This window comes from Pelophylax lessonae, assembly GCF_965119305.1.
Source record: "Pelophylax lessonae genome assembly, chromosome: 5".
NCBI lineage: Eukaryota > Metazoa > Chordata > Amphibia > Anura > Ranidae > Pelophylax > Pelophylax lessonae.
In genome coordinates this window covers 33135933-33160067 of record NC_138772.1, presented here as the reverse complement: position 1 = coordinate 33160067, position 24135 = coordinate 33135933, and the positions used below count along the sequence as shown (strand labels likewise).

The 24135-nt window shown below is 43.9% G+C and overlaps 1 protein-coding gene across 1 annotated transcript; it reads left to right on the top strand.

The window, feature by feature from the left end:
- Nucleotides 1-303: 303 nt before the first annotated feature.
- On the top strand, nt 304-22861 carry LOC309555564 (uncharacterized protein; the record flags this gene model as incomplete). Its single annotated transcript, XM_082257627.1, has 3 exons — nt 304-314; nt 7692-8233; nt 22797-22861. 3 exons carry the CDS (start codon nt 304-306, stop codon nt 22859-22861), a joined length of 618 nt encoding a protein of 205 aa, XP_082113753.1.
- Between the last annotated feature and the right edge of the window lie 1274 nt (nt 22862-24135).

Sequence of the window (24135 nt, the reverse complement as noted above, 5' to 3'; positions counted from 1 at the left end):
GATCCCCCTTTAGAGCAGGGTTCCCATAGAATCCCCTTTTAGAGCAGGCCAGGAAATTGTCGTCTCCTTGTGGACACCCATGCCGCCAGCGATCCTGGCTCCTCCCTCCTGTCAAGTGCCCCCAGAGCAAACAGCTTGCTATGGGGGCACCTGAGCCACTGCTCTGTGTGTCTATTTACAAGCAGATCTGTTTGCTGGCTCCGCCCCCTCTCTCTTATCATTGGCTCACTGGCTGCTGTCTCAGCCAATGAGGAGGGAGAGTCCCCGGAGAGCCAAGGCTCTCATGCATATCACTAGATCGCGATGGGGCCAAGGTAAGTATTAGGAGGGGGTTGGGGGGGCTGCTGCACACAAAAGGTTTCTTACCTTCATGCATAGAATGGATGAAGGTAAAAAACCTTGAGCCTTTAGAACTACTTTAACCACTTGCCCACTGGGGCAATTTTTAATTTTTTGCACACATGTTAAAATCTGCATTTTTTTGCTAAAAATTACTGTAACCTCCAAAAATGAGGGACACCAACTAGTAAAAGTATATAGGCATAGGACACACCGCCCTTCCACACCCACTTAAAGGAGAATTATACTAAAAAAATGATTGGTTAAACCCACAAGTGCTTTTTTACCACTACTATTCCTTTATATTGGCTTCTGAAATGTACAAATGCAGCAATTTAGAAATTGGATGAAAGGTTTAGCACTGGGAAACACTTTTTGAAAGATAAAAAGTCCATTTGATATATAACTATATAGATCAGACCAAAATGGGGGACAAATGAGGAGGGACAGAGGGACTTTGTTCAAAATCAGGGACAGTTTCTCGAAATCAGGAACAGTTGGGAGCTATGCTGATGCCCCCTAACAGGGCTCCTAAAAATTTGTAAAAAAAATTATTAAAAAATAAAATAGTAAAAAATAATACAAATAAAAACTACTGACACTATCCACAGCCCTACTGACACCAATCCCTGCCCCACTGACACTGTCAGTATAAATACATACTTGCACACACATATGTGTTTAAGCTTTGAGGTGCATACCCTAATGCAATAGGCTGTGCGCACCTATGATGGTGACAGAACTTGTTGGCAGCGACCCAAACTTAAAATATAATTTGGGAGGAAAGGTGGACTGACTTTTAGGCCTTATGCACACTTGATTTTCAGTAGGGTGACCATGTGTCCCGGATTGCCTGAACAGTCCCGCATTTTGCAGGTCTGTCCCGGGTCCCAGGCATCTTCATTCTGGGACAATGCAGTGTCCCGGAATGTCACTCATACTGCCGGTGCTGCATTGATGCAGAGACTGGCTGCATTGATTGCCGATGACGTCACCCTGTCGCGCCGCGCAGCACCCGGCCTCTCCTGGAGAAACACACCAAGAGGTGGATAAAGCCCCCTCCCCTATCTAGTTGGGCGCTTTCACAAAGGAGGAGCCGTGGGCGTTACCCAGCCCTGTTTTCCCACCTCCTACCCCCAGTGTTCAGCTGTGGGAGCCCCGAGTGTCCCTGTAGGAATACTGGATGCTGCCGTGCTCAGTGCTCCTCCGCAGTGTGTTACAGACATCAGGTACATTAAGTACTAAGAGTTTCGTATGGCTGAATGTAGTTTTGTGCATTCACTGCATTATGCATGGATTTGTACATATCAAGTAGGGGAAACTCATTTTGGATTGGCCTTTAGACTTCCTTTTTTTCCAATTTTTACTCCAGATCCATCATGTCATTTTTATTCCTTTTGTAGTCTAAAATATTATTTTTTTATATGCAACTTTAGTGCCTTAGATATCAAGTGTGTTTGTTTAAAGCGTAACAAGAAGGGGTGCGTAGGGTTAAAGGGGCACCTTGTATATGAAGGGATGTGTAGGGTTAAAGGGAGACAGTGTGTTTATGAAGGGGGGCAGTGTGTATATGAAGGGGGGTGTAGGGTTAAAGGGGGGCAGTGTGTATGTGAAGGGGGGTGTAGGGTTAAAGAGGGCAGTGTGTATATGAAGGGGAGTGTAGGGTTAAAGGGGGGCAGTGTGTATATGAAGGGGAGTGTAGGGTTAAAGGGGGGCAGTGTGTATATGAAGGGGAGTGTAGGGTTTAAGGGGGGCAGTGTGTATGTGAAGGGGATGTAGGGTTTAAGGGGGGCCGTGTGTATGTGAAGGGGGTATAGGGTTAAAAGGGGGCAGTGTGTATATGAAGGGGGGTGTAGGGTTTAAGGGGGGCTGTGTGTATGTGAAGGAGGGTGTAGGGTTAAAGGGGGGCAGTGTGTATATGAAGGGGAGTGTAGGGTTTAAGGGGGGCCATGTGTATATGAAGGGGAGTGTAGGGTTTAAGGGGGGCCGTGTGTATATGAAGGGGAGTGTAGGGTTTAAGGGGGGGCCGTGTGTATGTGAAGGGGATGTAGGGTTTAAGGGGGGCCGTGTGTATGTGAAGGGGGTATAGGGTTAAAAGGGGGTAGTGTGTATATGAAGGGGGGTGTAGGGTTTAAGGGGGGCTGTGTGTATGTGAAGGGGGGTGTAGGGTTAAAGGGGGGCAGTGTGTATATGAAGGGGAGTGTAGGGTTAAGGGGGGCAGTGTGTATATGAAGGGGAGTATAGGGTTTAAGGGGGGCAGTGTGTATATGAAGGTGAGTGTAGGGTTAAAGGGGGGCAGTGTGTGCAGGAAAGGGGGTGTTGCATTAAAGATGGGCAGTGTGTGCAGGAAGGGGGGGCAGTGTGTACAGGAAGGGGGGTGTAGGGTTAAAGGGGGGCGGAGTGATTGAGGGGAGTGTAGGGTTAAGTGGCGCAGTGTGTTTATAAGGGGGAGTGTAGGGTTAAGGGGGGCAGTGTGTATATGAAGAGGAGTTTAGGGTTAAATGGGGGCAGTGTGTATATGAAGGGGATTGTAGGGTTAAAGGGGGGCAGTGTGTGCAGGAAAGGGGGTGCAGCATTGAAGAAGGGCAGTGTGTACAGGAAGGGTGTTGTAGGATTAAAGGGAGCAGTGTATACAGGAAGGGGAGTGTAGGGTTAAAAGGGGGGGGGGGCATTATGTACAGGAGGGGGGGCAATGTGTATAGTTTTGAGGGGGGGGTGCAAGTAGCTAGTCCTGCCTAGGGTGCAAAATAGTCTAGCAAACATTATATATATATATTTTTTAGCAGAGTCTATACAATAAAATAGTGGGTGTTGCAATTTTTTATGTCACACGTTATTTGCACAGCAGTTTTTCAAACGCAATTTTTTTTGGAAAGAAAAAACACTTTCATGATAAAAAAAAAAACAGTATTTTTTTCTATAATGTGAAAGATGATGTTACACTGAGTAAATAGATACCCAACATGTCACACTTTAAAATTGCGTCTGCCCGTGCAATGGCAGCAAACTATGGTGCTTAAAATTCTCCATAGGCGACGCTTTACAGGTTACCAGTTAAGCGTTGCACAGGCGGTCTGGTGCTGGAATTATTGTTCTCGCTTTGACGTTCGCGACAATACCTCACATGTGTGGTGCGATCACCGTTTACATATGCGAGAGGGAGTAACGTATGCGTTCTCGTTTGCGCATAAGCACGGTGGGACGGGGGGCACTTTGAATTTTTTTTTTTTTATTTATTTTTTTTAAAAATTTATTTATTTTTTTTCTTTACACTTTTTTTTTGTACTTACTTTATTGCTTTAAACCAGTTCTGGACCGGAAGGATTTGCCCCCTTAATGACAAGGCCATTTTTTGTTATTTGACTCTGCGTTAATTTAATGGAAAATTGTGCGGTCATGCGACACTGTACCAAAATAAAATTGATGTCCTTTTTTCCCCACAAATAGAGCTTTCTTTTGCTGGGATTTGATCACCTGTGCGTTTTTCATTTTTTGCGCTATAAACAAAAGAAAAAGCGACAATTCCAAAAAAAAAAAAAAAAAAAACAATATTTTTCACATTCTGCTATATAACATTCCCCAAAAAAATGTAAAAACCAAAATTTTTCATCCTTTTAGGCCAATTTGTGTTCTGCTACATATTTTTGGTATCAAAAAAATTGAAAAAAGCATATTTTGATTGGTTTGTGCAAATGTTATCGCGTCTACAAACTAGGGGAAAAAATTAATGTCATTTTTGTTTATTTATTTATTTTTACTAGTAATGGCAACAATCTGAGATTTTTAGCAGGACTGTGATATTGCGGCGGACAGATCGGACCCCTAACTGACATTTTTGACACTTTTGGGGGGGACCAGTGACATTACTACAGTAATCAGTGTTAAATATATGCACTGTTACTGTAATAATGACACTGGCAGGGAAGGGATTAACCTTAGGGTGATCAAAGGGTTAAGTGTGAGCCTAGGGGTTGTTTTCTAACTGTTTGGGTCAGGGACTTGTGAAATGATCATAGAGACCTGTGTTCCTATATAGAAGGATCACAGGAGCTCTGTGATCATTTCAGAGAGAACAATGGTCTGCTGAGTTTACAACAGCAGCCCGTCCTTCTCTCTCAGCGGGGAGCGATCGTGGGTGCCCGGCGGCAATCACGGCCGCCGGTCCCGTGCATCGGCATCCCCGCTGCCTAGTGGGGGCGGGAGTGTGCCGGTGGCGGTGCACGCTCACCCCCAGCACCACACGCGCGATCGACGTAGGGCTACCTCGTTTTGCACAGCCGAGCCAGCCTACTGTAGAGTTTTCTTTTTCTCTTTGTGGTATTTGGTCACCTGTGCGATTTTTATTTTTTGCGTTATAAAAGTAAAAAGAGCGACAATTCTGAAAAAAAAAAAACAATGTTTTTCACATTCTGCTATATGACATTCCCAAAAAAAATGTAAAAATCTAAATTTTTTAACATTTTAGGCCAATTTGTTTTCTGCTACATATTTTTGGTATGTTATCGCGTCTACAAACTAGGGGAAAAAATTAATGTCATTTTTATTTTATTTTATTTTTTTTTTTTATAGTAATGGCGACAATCTGCGATTTTTTGCGGGACTGCGACATTGCGGCTGACAGATCGAACCCCTAACTGACATTTTTGACACTTTTGGGGGGGACCAGTGACATTACTACAGTAATCAGTGCTAGAAATATTCACTGTTACTGTAATAATGACACTGGCAGGGAAGGGGTTAACACTGTGGGTGATCAAGGGGTTAAATGTGACCCTAGGGGAGTGATTCTAACTGTGGGGGGGGGGGGGGCGTGGCTTTTGAAATGACCATAGAGACCTGTGTTCCTATATAGAAGGATCACAGGAGCTCTGTGATCATTCCAGGGAGAAGGACGGCCGGATGTGTTTACAACAGCTGATCGTTCTTCTCTCTCAGCGGGGAACGATCGCGGGTGTCAGGCTCGGTTCACATTTATGCGATGCGGGAAGGCTGCGAATTCGCAGCCTGTTTCCGCATCGCACACGCACCCCCGGCAGTTCACACTGCCATATGTGATACGCTGGGGGTGTCAATGTAATCTTAACGACACCCCCAGTTTGATCGCATATCGCAGTGCGATCGTGCAGTTCGCACAGGAACGGATCGCACAAGTGTGAACCGCTGTGCGATCCGATCCTGATGCGGCTGCAAAAATGCCTCCTGTGCGTGTTTGCTCCGGGTGCGATGCGAATTTAGCCATACAAACTGTATGGCTAAATTCGCACCGCACAGCTGATCGCATGTAATGTCAGAGCAGTGCGCTCCGACATTACATGCGAACCCGGCACTCGCAGAAGTGTGAACCGGGGCTCAGGCAGCAATCGCATCCGCCTGCCCGCTGCATCGGCTTCCCCGCTGACAAGTGGGGGCGGGAGCGCGCTGGCGGCGGTGCGCGCTCGCCCCCTAGACTACTGCGTGCAAACGACGTAAAGTTACGGCGGTTCGCGCAGGAGCGGCTGCCTGCTCCAGTATAACTGCAGGGGGTGGTCGTAAAGTGGTTAATGGCCGAAATTATTTTTTTTTTGAGGCAACATGTTATGATCAATAATTTTTGCAACATTTTATGTTGATGTTTTGTTGTTTTATTTTTTGTGTATGTGTATTATTATTTTTTTGGAAAATTACAATAACAGAGATATTGAAAGAGAAAAACTTTTTGCTGCTACTAAACTCCTGTGGGAGAAAAAATTGTCAAAAGAATACAATGTGCATGAAGCCTTATTCCATCAATTATTATGTTTTTTTTTTTTTTTTTTTTCATGTACTATAGTAATCTTTTTTATTAGATTTATACAGATTTATATTCAGAGTTCCTCAATCACTCCCATTCAAACTCTTTCCATCTTATTCAGCCCCGGCTTACCATTCTCTGTATCACTAACCACAGGAACACCAGGGAATCCAGCTGAAGACTATTTTGGAAATATTGCTCTTGAATTACTCCCATTTTTTTCAGTAATAGTTATTTTTTGTATGTTCATAAATCAAAGACTTTTCTCACATATTGCTTTGAGAAACTTTGAACATTTTGAATAATAGCGAGTCATCCTTTGTATTATTGTTGAGATATTTTGGACTGAAAAAAGAAACAAATTGTTCTAGTACACAGAATTTTTAACAGAAAAGCAAAAAGGTATTCACTTATTTTTTTATTGAGTATATATTTATTGAGCGCTGGAAGGTTTTAGCCCCCCCTTCATGACCAGGGCATGTTTTTGCTATTTAGCACTGCGCTATTTTAGGCTGGGTTTCCACTAGTGCGACTTCAAAGTCGCGCGTCTTCAATAGCGACTTTGTACTTTGATAAACGCGCGACTTGTGTACGAATTTACAACGACTTGTTGCGGCTACGACTTGTTGCGACTTTGATGTATGCGACTTGCACATAAAAGATTCCTTTTCCTGCTAGTGATGTAATTTCCTGTTTTGGAATAGTAGTGTATGTTGCAGGAAACATGTTGGCTATGCAGTATGTTGGAGCAGCAGTAATTATGGCTGCTGTAGCAGCTGTTATTGATGAGGAAGAAGAGGACCGGAGAAGGAGAAGGCATCGCTTCTGGATCCATCCTGTCATCTCCCAAAGGGAAGAGAGAGGCCAGTTCAGGATCCTTTATCATGACCTCCGTGCTCATGAAGACAAATTCTTTAATTACACACGGATGTCAATTAAAAGGTCAGAACATATGTTCATGTCAACTCTTTAACAAATATGTCTCTATGTATGTTATTTTTTACATGGATAATGTTGATAAATGCCATATATGTTTTTTTTTTACAGTTTTGATGAATTGTTGGCTCTGCTCTCCACACATCTAGAGAGACAAAACACTAGATTCAGAAGGAGTATTCCGCCCATAGAAAGACTGATTATCACATTGAGGTAAATTTTCCAACCTACTTACCATTTGGAGAGACACATTATCATGTAATTATCATGTAACATATATGTAGTAGTGGTTGTGATTATGTTTGCCATGTTTTTTTCAACAGTGTCTTTCTCCTGCCTATCTTCTTCCTTCATTTCCTCAGGTACCTTCGTCCAAGCCAGTTTATGCATCATTCTAACATTATTTTTTTATTTTTAGGTACCTGGCAACTGGACATACCTTTACAAGTTTACATTATGAGTTCTTGGTTGGCAAAACTACTGCCAGCTATATTATCCATGATACCTGCAGAGCCATCTGGAATGTTCTTAAGGATTTGGTCCTGAAGAAACCCACTACAGAAGACTGGTGCAAGATAGCAGAATATTTCTGGGACCACTGCAATTTTCCAAATTGTGTTGGTGCAATTGACGGAAAACACATTAGAATATTGAAGCCCATTGGCAGTGGAAGTAAATTCTTCAACTACAAAAAATACTTTTCTTTTGTCTTACTAGCAGTGGCTGATGCCAAATACTGTTTTAGCTATGTAGACATAGGTTCGTATGGAAGCAGCTCAGACTCGAGCATATTTGCGAGATCCACATTCGGAAGAATGTTGAGGGAAGATGGACTTCAGCTGCCACCGGACTGTCCACTACCAGGGACAAACGGACCACCACAGCCATTTGTTTTTGTTGGAGATGAGGCTTTCGCTCTCAGTCATCATCTCTTAAGGCCCTATTCAAATCGGTCTCTGACTGTGGAAAAAAGAGTTTTCAACTACCGCTTAACCAGGGCAAGACGAGTTGTTGAATGCGCCTTTGGAATTTTAGCTAACAAGTGGAGGTTCCTGCACACATCTATCAATTTAAAAATGGATAATGCAATATGTGCAGTCAAAGCAGCATGTGTTCTTCACAACTATGTTGCACTTCGTGATGGGTACAATCATGAAGATTGTGGCATGAATGACATGGAGGGTGCAAGTTTGAGTGCCAGTAGGGGCACAAGCAATGGTGCTACTGTGCGTGAGGGATTCACATCCTTTTTCATGTCTGCTGCTGGTTCTGTCCCCTGGCAGCTGGACGCTATTTCATAATGTATCACACGTTCCAACACAGTCCAATTTTGAATAAAATTCTGTTATGTTTTCCTTATATTTCTGTGCAATTATAACCAAAGTCTGCATATTGTTCCAGTTCTAGCTATAATAAAAATACATTGCTTAACCTTCTGTTTTGCTGTTTTCTACTGTAGATATAATTATATAGCATACACACATTATTGACAGTACTATAGAAGCAAAAATAATCCAAACAAAAACCACACAGAGTAGAGTAACAAGGTAATTTTTTTATTTTTTTTTTTTCAAAATTTAGAAAAAAATAAACTTTTTATAACAACATCACCAATGTTTTGGAGATACCAGCACCAAAACAATGAAAAAATAAATTAACAGGTAAAATGTTAACAACACCAAAAACAAAAAAAATTACAAATCCTGGTATATAATTGGAGATTCAGTGGACCCAGAATGAGAAATATTTGATGGGCCAGATGGGCTTGGGTAATCACTTGCAGATCCCTGACGGTATTGCCTTTCCGGGAAAGGCGTAACCTGCATGGGAGCAGGTTGGTAAGGTCTTGGTGTGCCAAGGGTGGAGGCAATAGGGGGCGGTATTGGGTGCAACATGCGGGGCCTGGAGATATTCGGCATGTTGCCATACTCATCGTAGTATGGGCGATTAACTTGGTGCCCATACTGTGAACTTGGTGGTGGTGGTGGTGGTGGGTACTGGTAATTGGGGGGATATGTGTGGTGGGGGGGGGGGGTTTCCATACATGCTGTAGAGCTTGCCTCCCCAACCACAAAAGATTGGGCGGTTGACATGAGAGCCATCCTTAGTGCATACTTTTTCTCAGGGGGGACCTGCTTGCACATACCCAACAGCACGGTCATGAAAGCAGTGTCATCACACATGCTTTCCTTCATGTGTGCGTTCATTTCCTTCACCACCTTCAGAACCTCCTCCATGGGTTTACCACCCCTAGGATTCGCCCTTGATGAAGACCTTGAGGAAGATCTTCGTGAAGGCCTTTGTTCTGTACTAGGCCCTGGTTCAGCCTCCACCGCAGCAGGAGAATCAATAATGGACAATGGTCTTGATATTACTCCCTCTGATTCCTCACCATCAGGGTCAGGGTCACCAGGGTCTTGGCATCCCTCCTCCTCCTCCTCCTCCTCTGCTGCCGCCTCCTGTGACCCCTCCTGCTGTTCAGAACCAAGTGAGGAGTCTTGCCAGCTTGCTTGGGTTCTGAAATATAATGAATACATTTCAAATTTTAGGAATATTAATATATTTTATATGTCAACTACAGTATCTAAAAAAATGCTGACAACTTACTCTCGCATCTCCAACACCGGCCTTAAAAATTCCAGCTCCTGGGCATGCGCATAAGGGACAATTCTGGAGGACCCAGAACCACTCCTTGCTTCTCGTAATTTTCTGAGATAGCGGTTATAGCAGTCCTTTATGCTTCTCCATCTGGTTTGTAAGGAGTGCACTGAAAAAAAGAAAATAACGGTACTGTACTGTACATATGGGGGCAAGCAGCAATGTGATAAATTGCATATATGAAACACTTACATTTTTCAGTCCGTTCTGTACTTGTAAGACAGTCCCAATTTTCAAAATAGATCCTTGCAATCTCCAGCCATGCTCTCTCCTTCCTCACATGGTCCTTATATAAGGGGTCTCGGGTGTCGTATATTGAGGGGCGAGCTCTGACCAGACGAATGATCTCCTCATTATCATGAGAAGTTCTTTTATTCTTCCTGGATCTTGGCATGCTTGCTGTATATACACTCTCCTCTCCTCTGCTAACTATGGGAAGTGATGTTCTTGGGAGGTGCAGAGATCATGTGATTTGGGGCGGAACATAACAATAAAAAAAATTTACTGTAAACTTCCGTGCAAATCGCAACGAAGTTGAGACGAAGTCGCGTTCAAAACCGTGTACTGCGACTTCGTTGCGACTTACATTACCTTCTATGAGGGACATATCGCACTAAAGTCGGCCCAAAGTAGTGCAAGAAGCAATTTTGAAGACGCTGCGTCTTGAGTCGCAGCAGTGGAAACGGTCCATATTGAAAACAATGGGTTTTGACTTGTCATGCGACTTGACATGTGTCAAGTCGCACCGCAAGTCGCACTAGTGGAAACCGAGCCTTAACTGGTATTTGCGTGGTCATGCAACACTGTACCCAAATTAAATTTATATAATTTATTTTCACACAAATAGAGCTTTCTTTTGGTGATATTTGATCACCGCTTGTTTTTTTTGTTTTTTTATTATATAAATGAAAAGAGACCAAGAATTTTGAAAAGAATGCCCCCATATTCGTCTCCCGGACTTTTCCAGAGCCTCTCCAATCCCATGAAACTCCTTACCCCAATCTGTCCAATTATCTTCTACTCTATTAGCTTTTAGATGATCCCTGAAAGCTCTCCTCTTCAGAGAAGCCTATCCTACCCACACCTAACAACTAAAATTCTATTTTCTCCATCAGCCCATCCCCCACAGTTATTGCCTTTTGTTTCACTTGACCCTCCCTTCTAGATTGTAAGCTCTAATGAGCGGGGCCGTCCAATTCCTCCTGTATTGAATTGTATTGTAACTGTATTGTCTTCCCTCATATTGTAAAGTGCGGCGCAAACTGTCGGCGCTATATAAACCCTGTATAATTATACTAATAGTAAAAAGAAAACACAATATTTTTTACTTTCTGCTATAAAACATATCCAATAAAAAATCTCCATAAATTTAGCTTAAAATATATTCTGCTACATTTCTTTGGTTAATTGGTTTTATTAATTGGTTTGGGTGAAAGTTATAGTGTCTATAAACTATGGGATATGTACTGGAGTTTTTATGTATTTTTTTTTTTTAATATTAGCAATGGCGCCGATCAGCGACTTGTGAGTGTGGCGGCCAATGTGACATTAACTGACACTTTGGGGTTAATTTAATGAAGGCAAATAGGCTGTGCATTTTGCAAAGCGCAGTTGCTCCAGAGCTTAGTAAATGAGGTAAACCTTCACTTTGCAAAGAATAGCCAATCAAATATAAGGACAATTTAAAAATAAACAGCATTTTTGCTTGCCCGTGATTGGATGATGGAAGTCAGCAGAGCTCTCCCTCATTTCCTAAGCTCTGGAACAATTGCGCTTTGCACAGTGCACTGTCTATTTGCCTTTACTAAACCAATCACTTTGCATGATTTGACTAACTGCCCTTGACATTACCAGTGACATTAATACAGTGATCAGTGATAATTCTATACACTGTCACTGTACTAATGTAGAGGTTTCACCAATAGAGAGTCAGGTGTCAGTCTGCCAACATCCCAATGTTAAATAGATAATCGCGTCTGCAAACTACGGGAAAGATTTATGTCATTTTTATTGGTTTTTTTTTAGTTTTTTTTACTAGTAATGGCGGCGATCTGCGATTTTTAGTGGGACTGAGACATTGCGGCGGACAGATCGGACCCCTAACTGACATTTTTGACACTTTTGGGGGGACCAGTGACATTACCACAGTAATCAGTGCTATAAATATGCACTGTAACTGTAATAATGACACTGGCAGGGAAGCGGTTAACACTGTTGGTGATCAAGGGGTAAATGTGTGCCTCATGCTTACTGACGTGTGGGGGGTTCTGTGACAGAGACAGAGATCGCAGTTTCAGCTATGCTGAATCCTGTGATCTCTCACTGTCTGTCACTGAGAAGATCCGCCTGCTTTGTTTACATAAGCAGGCGGGTGTTCTTACCGTTTCCCCGGGGGGAGGGTAGCGGCAATCAGAGCTGCTCCTCCCCCGGCCCGACTCCCGCTATGTCTAAACACAGCAGTCCAGTGATGTAGGTCTATGTCGCTGGAACCAGGGGTGCCACACTGCAGCAGTAATATTACTGTTGGCGGTCGGCAAGCGGTTAAATAGAAGACTTTATAAAAGAGCCGAAGTGTTTTGGGGGGCTAGAATAGCACCCTCTTCATTAGGGCTGCAAATACAAAAAAACAAGAGATAAATCACAAAATCTAGTAGGAATTTCCCGATACAAATTAATTTCAATGTAAAATTTAATTGAAGACTTTGTAAAAGAACCAATGCGTTTCAGAGGCTAAAACCCTCTCCCATCATCAGGGCTACAAATACAGCAAAAGAGATGAATAGACAAATCTAGTAGGACAGTCCAGATACAAATTTATTCCAATGCAGGATTAAATAGAAATCTTTAAAAAATAGCCGATGGGTTTAGAGGCTAGAACTCCGCCCCCTTCATCAGGGCTACTAATACAACATAAAGAGGTAAATTGATGAATCTAGTAGGATAGTTCAGATACAAATTAATTTCAATGTAAAATAAATTGAAGACTTTAAGATTAAATAGAAGTCTTTATAAAAGAGCCAACGTGTCAGGGCTACAAATACAACAAAAAGAGATAAACCTCAAAATCGTGTAGGATTGTCCCGATACAGATTTATTTCAATGAAAAAAATTCAGTTGAAGACTTTATAAAAGAACCAATGCGTTTCAGAGACTAGAACCCGCTCCTATCAGCAGGGCTAAAATTACAACAATAAGAGTTACACTGATAAATCTAGTACAATAGTCCATGTACAAATTCATTCCAATGTAACAGTGTTAATTTTGGCAGCAAATTTCAATTTAATTTTAGTCTTAGTCTTAGGACTAAAATGGCATTTTAGTTTTAGTCCTATTTTAGTCTTCTGCAAGTGTTTTAGTTTTAGTCGTATTTAGTCGACTAAAACTCCAGTATATTTTAGTCGACTAAAACGCCCTACATTTTAGTCGACTAAAACTCATTTTAGTCATCTATAATCAAATGGGTGTAGTTCAATTGTAATTTGTAATGCATTATTTCAGCATTTCTCTACAATTTCTAAACTCATTATATACTACTGCTGGTCCTGGAGTGAAAAATCTAATATGTTATTATTTATGCTTTGAGCATGCACCAGTGTTAATTTTTGGCAGCAAATTTCGATTTAGTTTTAGTTATAGTCTTTTGACTAAAATGCCATTTTAGTTTTAGTCGTATTTTAGTCTTAAGACTAAAATGCCATTTTAGTTTTAGTCGTATTTTAGTCATCTGAATTGTGTTAGTCGACGAAAACGTTTTAGTCGGTTTTAGTCGACGAAATTAACACTGCAATGTAAGAATAATTAGAAGACGTTATTAACCACTCTACAACCGCTCACAGTAATACTACTGCGGCAGAGTGGTTCGTTATCGTCCAGCCACGTAGTATTAACGTGATTGGACACTCCCCCTTCTGGGCGGCGCTTGCGCGCCGCCGGAGGCTCGCTCCCGCTGTTTTCATTCACAGCGGGAGTCGGGCCAGGGGAGGAGCAGCGGCGATCGCCGCTGCTCTTACCCGATCGTCGGGGATCGAGTCTGGAGATCCGCCCGCTGTGTTCTCCATAGTGACAGGGAGTGACAGATCAGACTGTTCAGCATAGCTGGACATCCGATCTGTCCATGACTCACACAGTCACCTCCCCCGCTACACGTCAGTAAGCACCAGGCATACATTAACCCCTCCCTCTCCAATAAAATTAACCCCTTCCCTGCCAGTGTCATTTTTACAGTAACAGTGCATATTTATAGCACTGATTACTGCAGTAATGTCACTGGTACCCCCAAAAGTGTCAAAAATGTCAGTCAGGGGTCCGGTCTGTCCGCCGCAATGTCGCAGTCCCGCAAAAAAAAATCGCAGATCGCCGCCATTACGCGTTAAAAAAAAAACACCAAAAATAACAGAAATCTTTCCCTTTGTTAGTAAACGCAATAACTTTTGCGCAAACCAATCAAAATACGCTTATTGCGATTTTTTTTACCAAACATATGTAGCATAAAACAAATTGGCCAAAATTTTTTAAAAAAATTGGTTTTTACATCTTTTTTGGGGGGAATTTCATATAAAAAAATGTTAAAAATATTGTTATTTTTTCAAAATAAACGCTCTTTTTTTGTTTATAGCGCAAAAAGTAAAAATCGCACAGGTGATCAAATACCACCAAAAGAAAGCTCTGTATGTGGGAAAAAAAGGACGTAAATTTAGTTTGGGTACGGCATCGCACGTCCGCGCAATTGTCAGTTGAAGTCGCACAGCGCCGAATCGCAAAAAGTGGCCTGGACGGAAGACAGCAAAATCCTCCGGTGGTAAAGTGGTTAAAACATGTTTCAGGGGCCAGAGCTCCCCCCCTTTATCAGAGCTGGAAATACAACAAAAATAGTTAAATAGATACAATTAAAAAGAGTTAAATAGATACATCTAGTAGATGGTTTCAAATTGGATACGTGTAAATTCAATCAATCAATCATATAAATGCAATTATACAAGAAAATCAATGTATAAAAGAACTAATATTACTAAGTTTGAAAGTTTAATACAAATAATGAAAAGTCCTACTTGAAAAGAATAAAAAATGGTTAAAAAATAAATAATAACAGAAATATATCTTCAAAATGACAGCAATAATACATATATAATACAAATATAATTTCTGTTATTATTTGCCAATATAATTAGCTATTCCCTTTTTACTATCATTATACTCATCCCACGTGAATGAGAAATAAAAAATTACTGAGGGCTGAGAATTCAGTTATTCCATTTAGAAATAAAAGGAAGGCGCCTGCTGGCGAATTTCATTATGACTCAGTGCCGAGCGGGCCCAGGACGCACCGCAGGACACCTCTAGAGGGACACAATTAAAAATAGAAAACACTCAATAAAAGAGGGGAAATAATTGAAATTTTTCCAAAGCAAACAGCGAAAGGCTTTGTATTCAAAGACAGCTCAGAGGAGACCAAAGTACATGCCGTCAACTTCAAAATTACCTTTTTTTTTTTTTTTTTTTTTTACTTAAAATTATATATTTTGTCAGTTTAAACATTTGATATGTTTTCTATTTTCTATTGTGAACAAAATATGTGTTTATGAGATTTGCAAATCATTGCATTCTGTTTTCATGTAGATTTTACACTGCATCCCAACTTCTGTGGACTGGGGATTGTACACACAGTCACCTTTTATACAGATTACTGATCCAGCACTTTTGTCTGAGAAGGTACACATCTTCCCCTTGTGTAGCCAGTGCCTCTAGCTATGTTTCGCTTACCCCTCACTTCTTTGCTCTGTGAGCAGAGCAGGCTGTTTTCCTCCCATCCCTCACTTCCTTGTTGTGTGAGCAGAGCAGGCTGTGTTCCTCTCTCCCCTCACTTCCCTGCTGTGAGAGCAGAGGGGGGCTGTGTTCCTCTTACCCCTCATTTCCCTGATGTGTGAGCAGAGCAGGCTGTGTTCCTTTTACCCTTCACTTCCCTGTTGTGTGAGCAGAGCAGGCTGTATTCTTCTTACCCCTCACTTCCTTGATGTGTGAGCAGAGCAGGCTGTGTTCCTCTTACCCCTCACTTCCTTTCTGTGTGAGCAGAGCAGGCTGTATTCCTCTCATCCCTCAATTCCTTGCTCTGCGTGCAGAGCAGGCTGTGTTCCTCTCACCCCTTGCTTCTGTGCTGTGTGAGCAGAGTATGCTTTGTTCCTCCCCCCCTTGTTTTTCTGCTACATGAGCAGAGTAGGCTGTGTTCTTCTCATTAATTGCTTCCTTGCTGTGTGAGCATAGCAATCTGTGTTCCTTTGCCCCCCTTGCTTCCCTGCTGTGTGAGCAGAGCAGTTTGTGTTCCTCTCCCCTCTTGTCTCTCTGCTATGTGAGCAGAGCAGGTTGTGTTCCTCCTCCCCCCTCGCTTCTCTGCTACGTGAGCAAAGCAGGCTGTGTTCTTCTCCCCGCTTGCTTCCCTGCTGAGTGAGCAGAGCAAGATTTATTCCTCTCCCCCCTCACTTCCCTGCTGTGAGAGCAGAGGGGGCTACGTTCCTCTCACTCCTCACTTCCTTGATGTGTGAGCTGAGCAGGCTATGTTCCTCTCTCCCCTCGCTTCCCTGCTATGTGAGAAAAGCGGGTTGTGTTCCTCTCAACCCTCACTTCCCTGCTGTGTGAGCAGAGCAGGCTGTGTTCCTTTTACCCCTCACTTCGTTGCGGTGTGAGCAGAGCAGGCTGTGTTCCTTTTACCCCTCACTTCCCTACGGTGTGAGCGGAGCAGGATGTGTTCCTCTTACCCCTCACTTCCTTGCTGTGTGAGCAGAGCAGGCTGTGTTCCTCTTACCCCTCACTTCCTTGCTGCGTGAGCAGAGCAGGCTGTATTCCTCTCATCCAGTGGCAGCCCGTGCATAGGGGGCGCCAGGGCGCCGCCCCCCTACCCCTAAAAAAAGAACAAAAAAAAAGAAAAAAAAAATGACAAAGCGAACAAATAAAGTTTTACAAAAAAAAAATTGGGTTTGCCGGCCTTTGTAATGGAAGTGGTGGCTAGGGGGGGGGGTGGGGTTACGTCCCAGAAGAGGCGCCGATCTGCAGCCTTCTGGGGGCGTAACCCGATCGCAAGTCCTTGCGATTGGACACCCCCACTTTCGGATATCCTGGCTGTGATTGGTCCAGTCTCCAGCCTGGACCAATCATCATCCAGGACATCCGATCCCTGACGTCACAATGGGGGCGGTGCCGGTGCGTGAGTCAGTCACTCACCGTCACCGCCGCTCGGAGGACGAGGGAGAAGCCGCTCTCCTTCCCGCCGCCGCCGCCGCAGAGAGGACGGACTGGATCGAGGAGGGAAGAACCCGCCGCCGCTGCCGCCGCCAGGTAAGTGCATTAAATTGAAGGGAGCACGCACGCTGCACTCTGCATTGATTGGGGGACAATGCTGTGGGCACTCTGCATTTATTGGGGTACATTGCTTTGGCACTCTGCATTTATTGGGCTACATTGCTGTGGCACTCTGCATTTATTGGGGTACAATGCTGTGGGCACTCTGCATTTATTAGGGTACAATGCTGTGGGCACTCTGCATTGATTGGGGGACAATGCTGTGGGCACTCTGCATTTATTGGGGGACAATGCTGTGGACACTCTGCATTTATTGGGGTACAATGCTGTGGGCACTCTGCATTGATTGGGGGACAATGCTGTGGGCACTCTGCATTTATTGGGGGACAATGCTGTGGGCACTCTGAATTTTTTGGGGGACAATGCTGTGGGCACTCTGCATTTATTGGGGTACAATGCTGTGGGCACTCTGCATTTATTGGGGTACAATGCTGTGGCGCTCTGCATTTATTGGGATACAATGCTGTGGTACTCTGCAATCATTGGGGTACAATGCTGTGGGCACTCTGCATTTATTGGGGTACAATGCTGTGGGCACTCTGCATTTATTGGGGTACAATGCTGTGGCGCTCTGCAATCATTGGGGTACAATGCTGTGGCACTCTGCAATCATTGGGGTACAATTCTGTGGCACTCAGAATTGAGCAGGCTGTATTCCTCTCATCCAGTGGCAGCCCGTGCATAGGGGGCGCCAGGGCGCCGCCCCCCTACCCCTAAAAAAAAGAACAAAAAAAAAGAAAAAAAAATGACAAAGCGAACAAATAAAGTTTTACAAAAAAAAATTGGGTTTGCCGGCCTTTGTAATGGAAGTGGTGGCTAGGGGGGGGGGGGTGGGGTTACGTCCCAGAAGAGGCGCCGATCTGCAGCCTTCTGGGGGCGTAACCCGATCGCAAGTCCTTGCGATTGGACACCCCCACTTTCGGATATCCTGGCTGTGATTGGTCCAGTCTCCAGCCTGGACCAATCATCATCCAGGACATCCGATCCCTGACGTCACAATGGGGGCGGTGCCGGTGCGTGAGTCAGTCACTCACCGTCACCGCCGCTCGGAGGACGAGGGAGAAGCCGCTCTCCTTGGGGGACAATGCTGTGGGCACTCTGAATTTTTTGGGGGACAATGCTGTGGGCACTCTGCATTTATTGGGGTACAATGCTGTGGGCACTCTGCATTTATTGGGGTACAATGCTGTGGCGCTCTGCATTTATTGGGATACAATGCTGTGGCACTCTGCAATCATTGGGGTACAATGCTGTGGGCACTCTGCATTTATTGGGGTACAATGCTGTGGGCACTCTGCAATCATTGGGGTACAATGCTGTGGCACTCTGCAATCATTGGGGTACAATTCTGTGGCACTCTGTAATCATTGGGGTACAATTCTGTGGCACTCTGCAATCATTGGGGCACAATGCTGTGGGCACTCTGCAATCATTGGGGTACAAGGCTGTGGGCACTCTGCATTTATTGGGGTACAATGCTGTGGGCACTCTGCAATCATTGGGATACAATTCTGTGGCACTCTGCAATCATTGGGGTACAATGCTGTGGCACTCTGCAATCATTGGGGGACAATGCTGTGGCGCTCTGCAATCATTGGGGACAATGCTGTGGCGCTCTGCAGTGATTGGGGACAATGCTGTGGCGCTCTGAATTGAAAGGGGCATGCATGCTGAACTCTGCATTGTGGGGGCACAGCGCAGTGTTCATTGCATTGAAGGGGGCACAGCACAATGTTCATTGCATTGAAGGGGGCACAGCACAGTGTTCATTGCATTGAAGGGGGCACAGCACAGTGTTCATTGCACAGCTTCAAAGTCACGCAATTTTTTTACTGCGTTTTTTGGCGCGAAGCAATACCTATTACATTTTTCTTTTTGCGCCCCCCCCCAAAAAATTTTGAGCACCAGCCGCCACTGCTCTCATCCCTCACTTCCTTGCTCTGCATGCAGAGCAGGCTGTGTTCCTCTCACCCCTTGCTTCCGTGCTGTGTGAGCAGAGTATGCTTTGTTCCTTTCCCCCTTGTTTTTCTGCTACATAAGCAGAGTAGGCTGTGTTGTTCTCATCAATCGCTTCCCTGCTGTGTGAGCAGAGCAAGCTGTGTTCCTTTGCCCCCCCCTCGCATCCCTGCTGCGTGAGCACAGCAGACTGTGTTCCTCTCCCCCTTGCCTCTCTGCTACGTGAGCAGAGCAGGCTGTGTCCCCCCCCCCCCCTCTCTCTTCTCTGCTACCTGAGCAGAGCAAGCTGTTTTCCTCTCTACCCTTGCTTTCCTACTGCATGAGCAGAGCAGGCTTTGTTCCTCTCTCCCTTTGCTTCCCTGCTGCGTGAGCAGAGCAGGCTTTGTTCCTCTCTCCCCTTGCTTCCCTGGTGCGTGAGCAGAGCAGGCTTTGTTCCTTTTGCTGAGTAGGCTGTGTTCCTCTCACTCCTCGCATCCCTGCTGTCTGAGCCCCAACTCCCTCCTGCTCCCCACTCTCCCAGCACTGCTTCCTCCTTTACTATCTGACAAGCTACACATGGTCCCATTTTATACAGCTTACTGATACATCACTGTCCCTCCTCCACTGTCTGAGAAGACACAAACTGTCATTCTTTTCTTTTGTTTCTATCACTACCTCTAAACTTCACAGTATTTTTTAGTATTAACAGTTTTGTCTTCATAGAAAATAATTTGTGAACATGGAACACTGCATAGCACAAACGATCGTGGTGCATTTTTTACAGAATACTCTATTCTTCACCCTTTCCTTCCATGCACCCCTTCTACCCAGAATCGTGAGGCTGGAAGAGCCTAATCCTTCGTAAAGATCCTCCACACATTCTGCCTCTGAATATCCTTCTTCTGCCTTATTACAAATCAGATATATGCAGTGTGCCCGGCACAAACACGGGGCGTAATTCCACACGTCAGAACATTCCGTATAGTACAGAAGACAGCTGGAAATAATGCATTGATTGCACGTGGCCGCCCTCACTAAGCCGCTTGTATTTCCCATAAGACAGTGACATTTCAACACATTTTAATCCTCCCAGCTTACAAATATTGGACTGGTAGTCAGACAAAAATTAAACTGAGATCAATCAATGACAGTGGAATTTATCCACCAACAAAGAGCATAATGACATTTCAGATGGCTATATGCTATATATATATAGAGAGAGAGTAGCTGCACTGGGGAGGAGAGTGATAGGACAGAAATCTCTTCTCAAAAGAAAATCTATCCATCTTTTATCTTTCTTTTTTCATTCTTTCCTTTTTTCTTTCTTTCTTTCTATTTTGTCGTAGCAGGCAGGGCCATCTTACCGAATGGGCACGCTGGGCAGTTGCCCGGGGGGCCCCACCTGCCCAGCGACCCAGCCAAGCACTAGTCCCAATTCCTGTGTGCATCCCGCCGCCTAACTTAGGAGGTGGCAAGCGCCTGTCGGCCCTGCGCTGCTGTCAGGCCACTTGAGCCATGGAGAGCACAACTGCAGGAATGCCCGTCTGCCTCCACGAGAACAGGCACACATAGGACAGTAGAGTCTGACTCCCGTCCGTGTGTGTGTTCACCGGACCCAGCCGCTGAACTTGGAAGCTGTCATTAGCCTGGCACTGCTGTACCAATAAATATCGCCTTATCGATAATTAGCATTTTTATTCTCGTGGGTGATTGTGTAGGTGGGGCCCCAGTGCACTGCATTGCCTGGGGCCCTTTAATGCTCTTAAGATGGCACTGGTAGCAGGGTATTCCCAGGGATTTCATGGGGTCTCACAAGCATTCGCCTGGCCCCAACAAATTCTATATTATGATTGCTTCTTACTTATGATCATCAGCTCCATCTAGTGGCCATATTATGTTTTTTTTTTTTTTTTTTTAAACTCAATCTGGAAAATACTGCATTATTGCCACTAGATGGAGCTAATGATCATAGGGAATAATCATACTAGACATGATGCTGTTAAAATTCATTATAGCTGGGTGAATGCATGCAACATTCATCCAGCAAATGTTTTATAATTGGACCCCCGAGTGTTCCAGTGGGAGTATCATGACATCACAATGCAGAAGGCCACAAATCTATCTATCTATCTATCTATCTATCTATCTATCTATCTATCTATCTATCTATCTATCTATCTATCTATCTATCTATCTATCTATCTATCTATCTATCTATCTCTGTGTTTCTCTATCTATCTATCTATCTATCTATCTATCTATCTATCTATCTTTAATATTTTTATCTATGTATCCATCATTACTTTAAAGCACATGTGTCAAACACAAGGCCTGTGGGCCAAATCCGGCCCTCCAGGCCATTTCATGAGGCCCTTGCAGCTGCAGGAGATGCTCCAACCCTCTGGTCCTCCTCCAGACCCGGAACTTTTTGCTTTCCAGCAATGTCTACAGCTTCTTCCCATCAGCAGCACAAGATAAGGGGGGTGCACTGTGATGCAAGGAAGGGTGGGGGACTCAATATCTGATGGTGGGGAGGCTCTTGACGTCTAATGTAAGGGTAGGGGATGCTCTGGACATCTAGTCTTATAGATACAACTGGCCCTTTTGAGGGCAATCATAATGCTGATGCGGCCCAAGATTAAATTGAGTTTGACACCCCTGCAAAAGCATCATTTCCCTCAAAAGTGATATTCTAGTTTAAGGTGGACCCTGCTTAGTCAACCCCTGGCTTCTTACATGTGTAGAGAGTAAAGTTATGGGCTCTGTCTGCCTATCAGAGGAGCAGCAGGCAAATCTATATTGTTTTCTGCCTACCAGAGAGCAGGATATGTGAGTTAGGTCTGCTCAGTGTGCTCAGTGTGTTAGTCATTGGGTTTAGATAGTGTTTCACACTGGTCCAATAGGGAGGCATGTTGGACAGTGGGACAGTGGGAGGAAACCTGACCAATGGGTACACAGGCTTTGATACAGTCTCGGTGCATTATGGGACACTGTATAAAAGCCAGGATCTCATGTGCTGCGGGGTCTTTGACTGGAGAGCAGAGTCCCGGAAGGAGGGTGGAGGCTGCCTCCTCCTCTGTAGCAGTGGCATGTGGTCACAGGCATAAAATACAAAAGGTCGGCCTGGGGACCAGAGGAACGGAGCTGAACCCAGAAGTCCAGGAAAGCTGACTGAGTGGGGAGACACTGGAGACCCTAGAAAAACAGTATCGTGAGTACAGGGGATCGTGTCAAGGGGCCTGACCTGAGCGGGGTCACCCCAAAAGTAGAATAGTCAGTGGATGGTTGTCAGCAGTCCAGAAAGGGTATACTGAGGAGAGTGTCCCAAAGATAAATGTACTTCACCAAATCTTCTGCCAAGAGACTTAAACCCAAATCTACCTAAGTGGCAAGGTGAATCAGAAACCTGGCTGCATCATCAGACAGGAGTCCTAGCAACTTGTGAATAGTTAATTTGGAGTATCCCACTATTCACTTCTCCCATCCCTAATTTAAATAAAACACTAAAAACAACTACATACCACTGGACTGATCATTGACTGAGCCAAGGAGTAAAGTGTTAATCTGTGAATGCCAGCATTGCTAACGGTAACCCAGGGGGATCCGAAAGTGTAATATCCAGCAGTCCTCAAGGGGGCAGTGCTACACGTCTTGGATATTTCAACAGTGAGATCTGCCTGATGTAATTTCAGGCTTTATTCTTCCCCTCTGGGAAGTTGTGAGTGTGCCCACCCAAATTTGTGTGCCCTCAGATTCTCTATAATATAAAAAATATGTAAATGTTTGTAAATAATATTGTCTTTTCTAGATGAGTGCTGTGTGGTTTTCATAAGCCCTGAAGAAGCAAATTTGGTGAAATGCGTTGGCGCATGAAGAACTACTGCATCAGCATTCAATCTTTGGTGTTTGACTATATACATTGAACTCTATCAGCACTACTATTGTTTTAACTTACCTAGATACATACATATTGTATAATCTTTTTAACAATTATTACTCAATAATTTTTATGTTTTTACAAATAATAGTGTTTGCTCCTTGTCTGGCCTGTACAGGTCGAAATCCGTTTGCCCTCTTTTCCCTATATACACTTTAATACCAAAAGTATTGGTACACCTGCCTTTACACGCACATTCACTTTAATGGCATCCCAGTCTTAGTCCGTAGGGTTCAATATTGAGTTGGCCCACCCTTTGCAGCTATAACAGCTTCAACTCTTCTGGGAAGGCTGTCCACAAGGTTTAGGAGTGTGTCTATAGGAATGTTTGACCATTCTTCCAGAAGCACATTTGTGAGGTCAGGCACGATTTTGGAGGAGAAGGCCTGGCTCGGAGTCTCCACTCTAATTTTTCTATCGGGTTGAGGTCAGGACTCTGTGCAGACCAGTTAACTTCCTCCACCCCGAACTCGCTCATCCATGTCTTTATGGACCTTGCTTTGTGCACTGGTGTGCAGTCATGTTGGAACAGGAAGGGGCCATCCCCAAACTGTTCTCACAAAGTTGGGAGCATGAAATTGTCCAAAATGTCTTGGTATGCTGACTCCTTAAGAGTTCCCTTCACTGAAGCTCATATGTGAGGTCAGGCATTGATGCTTAACCACTTAAGCCCCGGAGGATTTGGCTGCTCAAAGACCAGGGCCTATTTTGCGATACGGCACTGCGTGACTTTAACAGACAACTGCGCAGTCGTGCGACACTTTACCCAAATGAAATTGATGTCCTTTTTTTCCCACAAACAGAGCTTTCTTTTGGTGGCATTTGATCACCTGTGCGATTTTTACTTTTTGCGCTATAAAAAAAAAAAGAGCGACAAATTTGAAAAAAATAACATTATTTTTCACATTTTTTTATATGAAATTCCCCCAAAAAAATTTAAAAATCAAAATTTTTTTAACATTTTAGGCCAAATTTGTTTTCTGCTACATATGTTTGGTAAACAAAAAATCGCAATAAGCGTATTTTGATTGGTTTACGCAAAAGTTATCGCAGCTATTAACTATTGGAAAGATTTGTCATTTTTATTAACTAGTAATGGCGGCGATCTGCGTTTTTTTTTTGCGGGACTGCGACATTGCAACGGACAGATCAGATCCCTAACTGACATTTTTGACACTTTTGGGGGTACCAGTGACATTACTACAGTAAT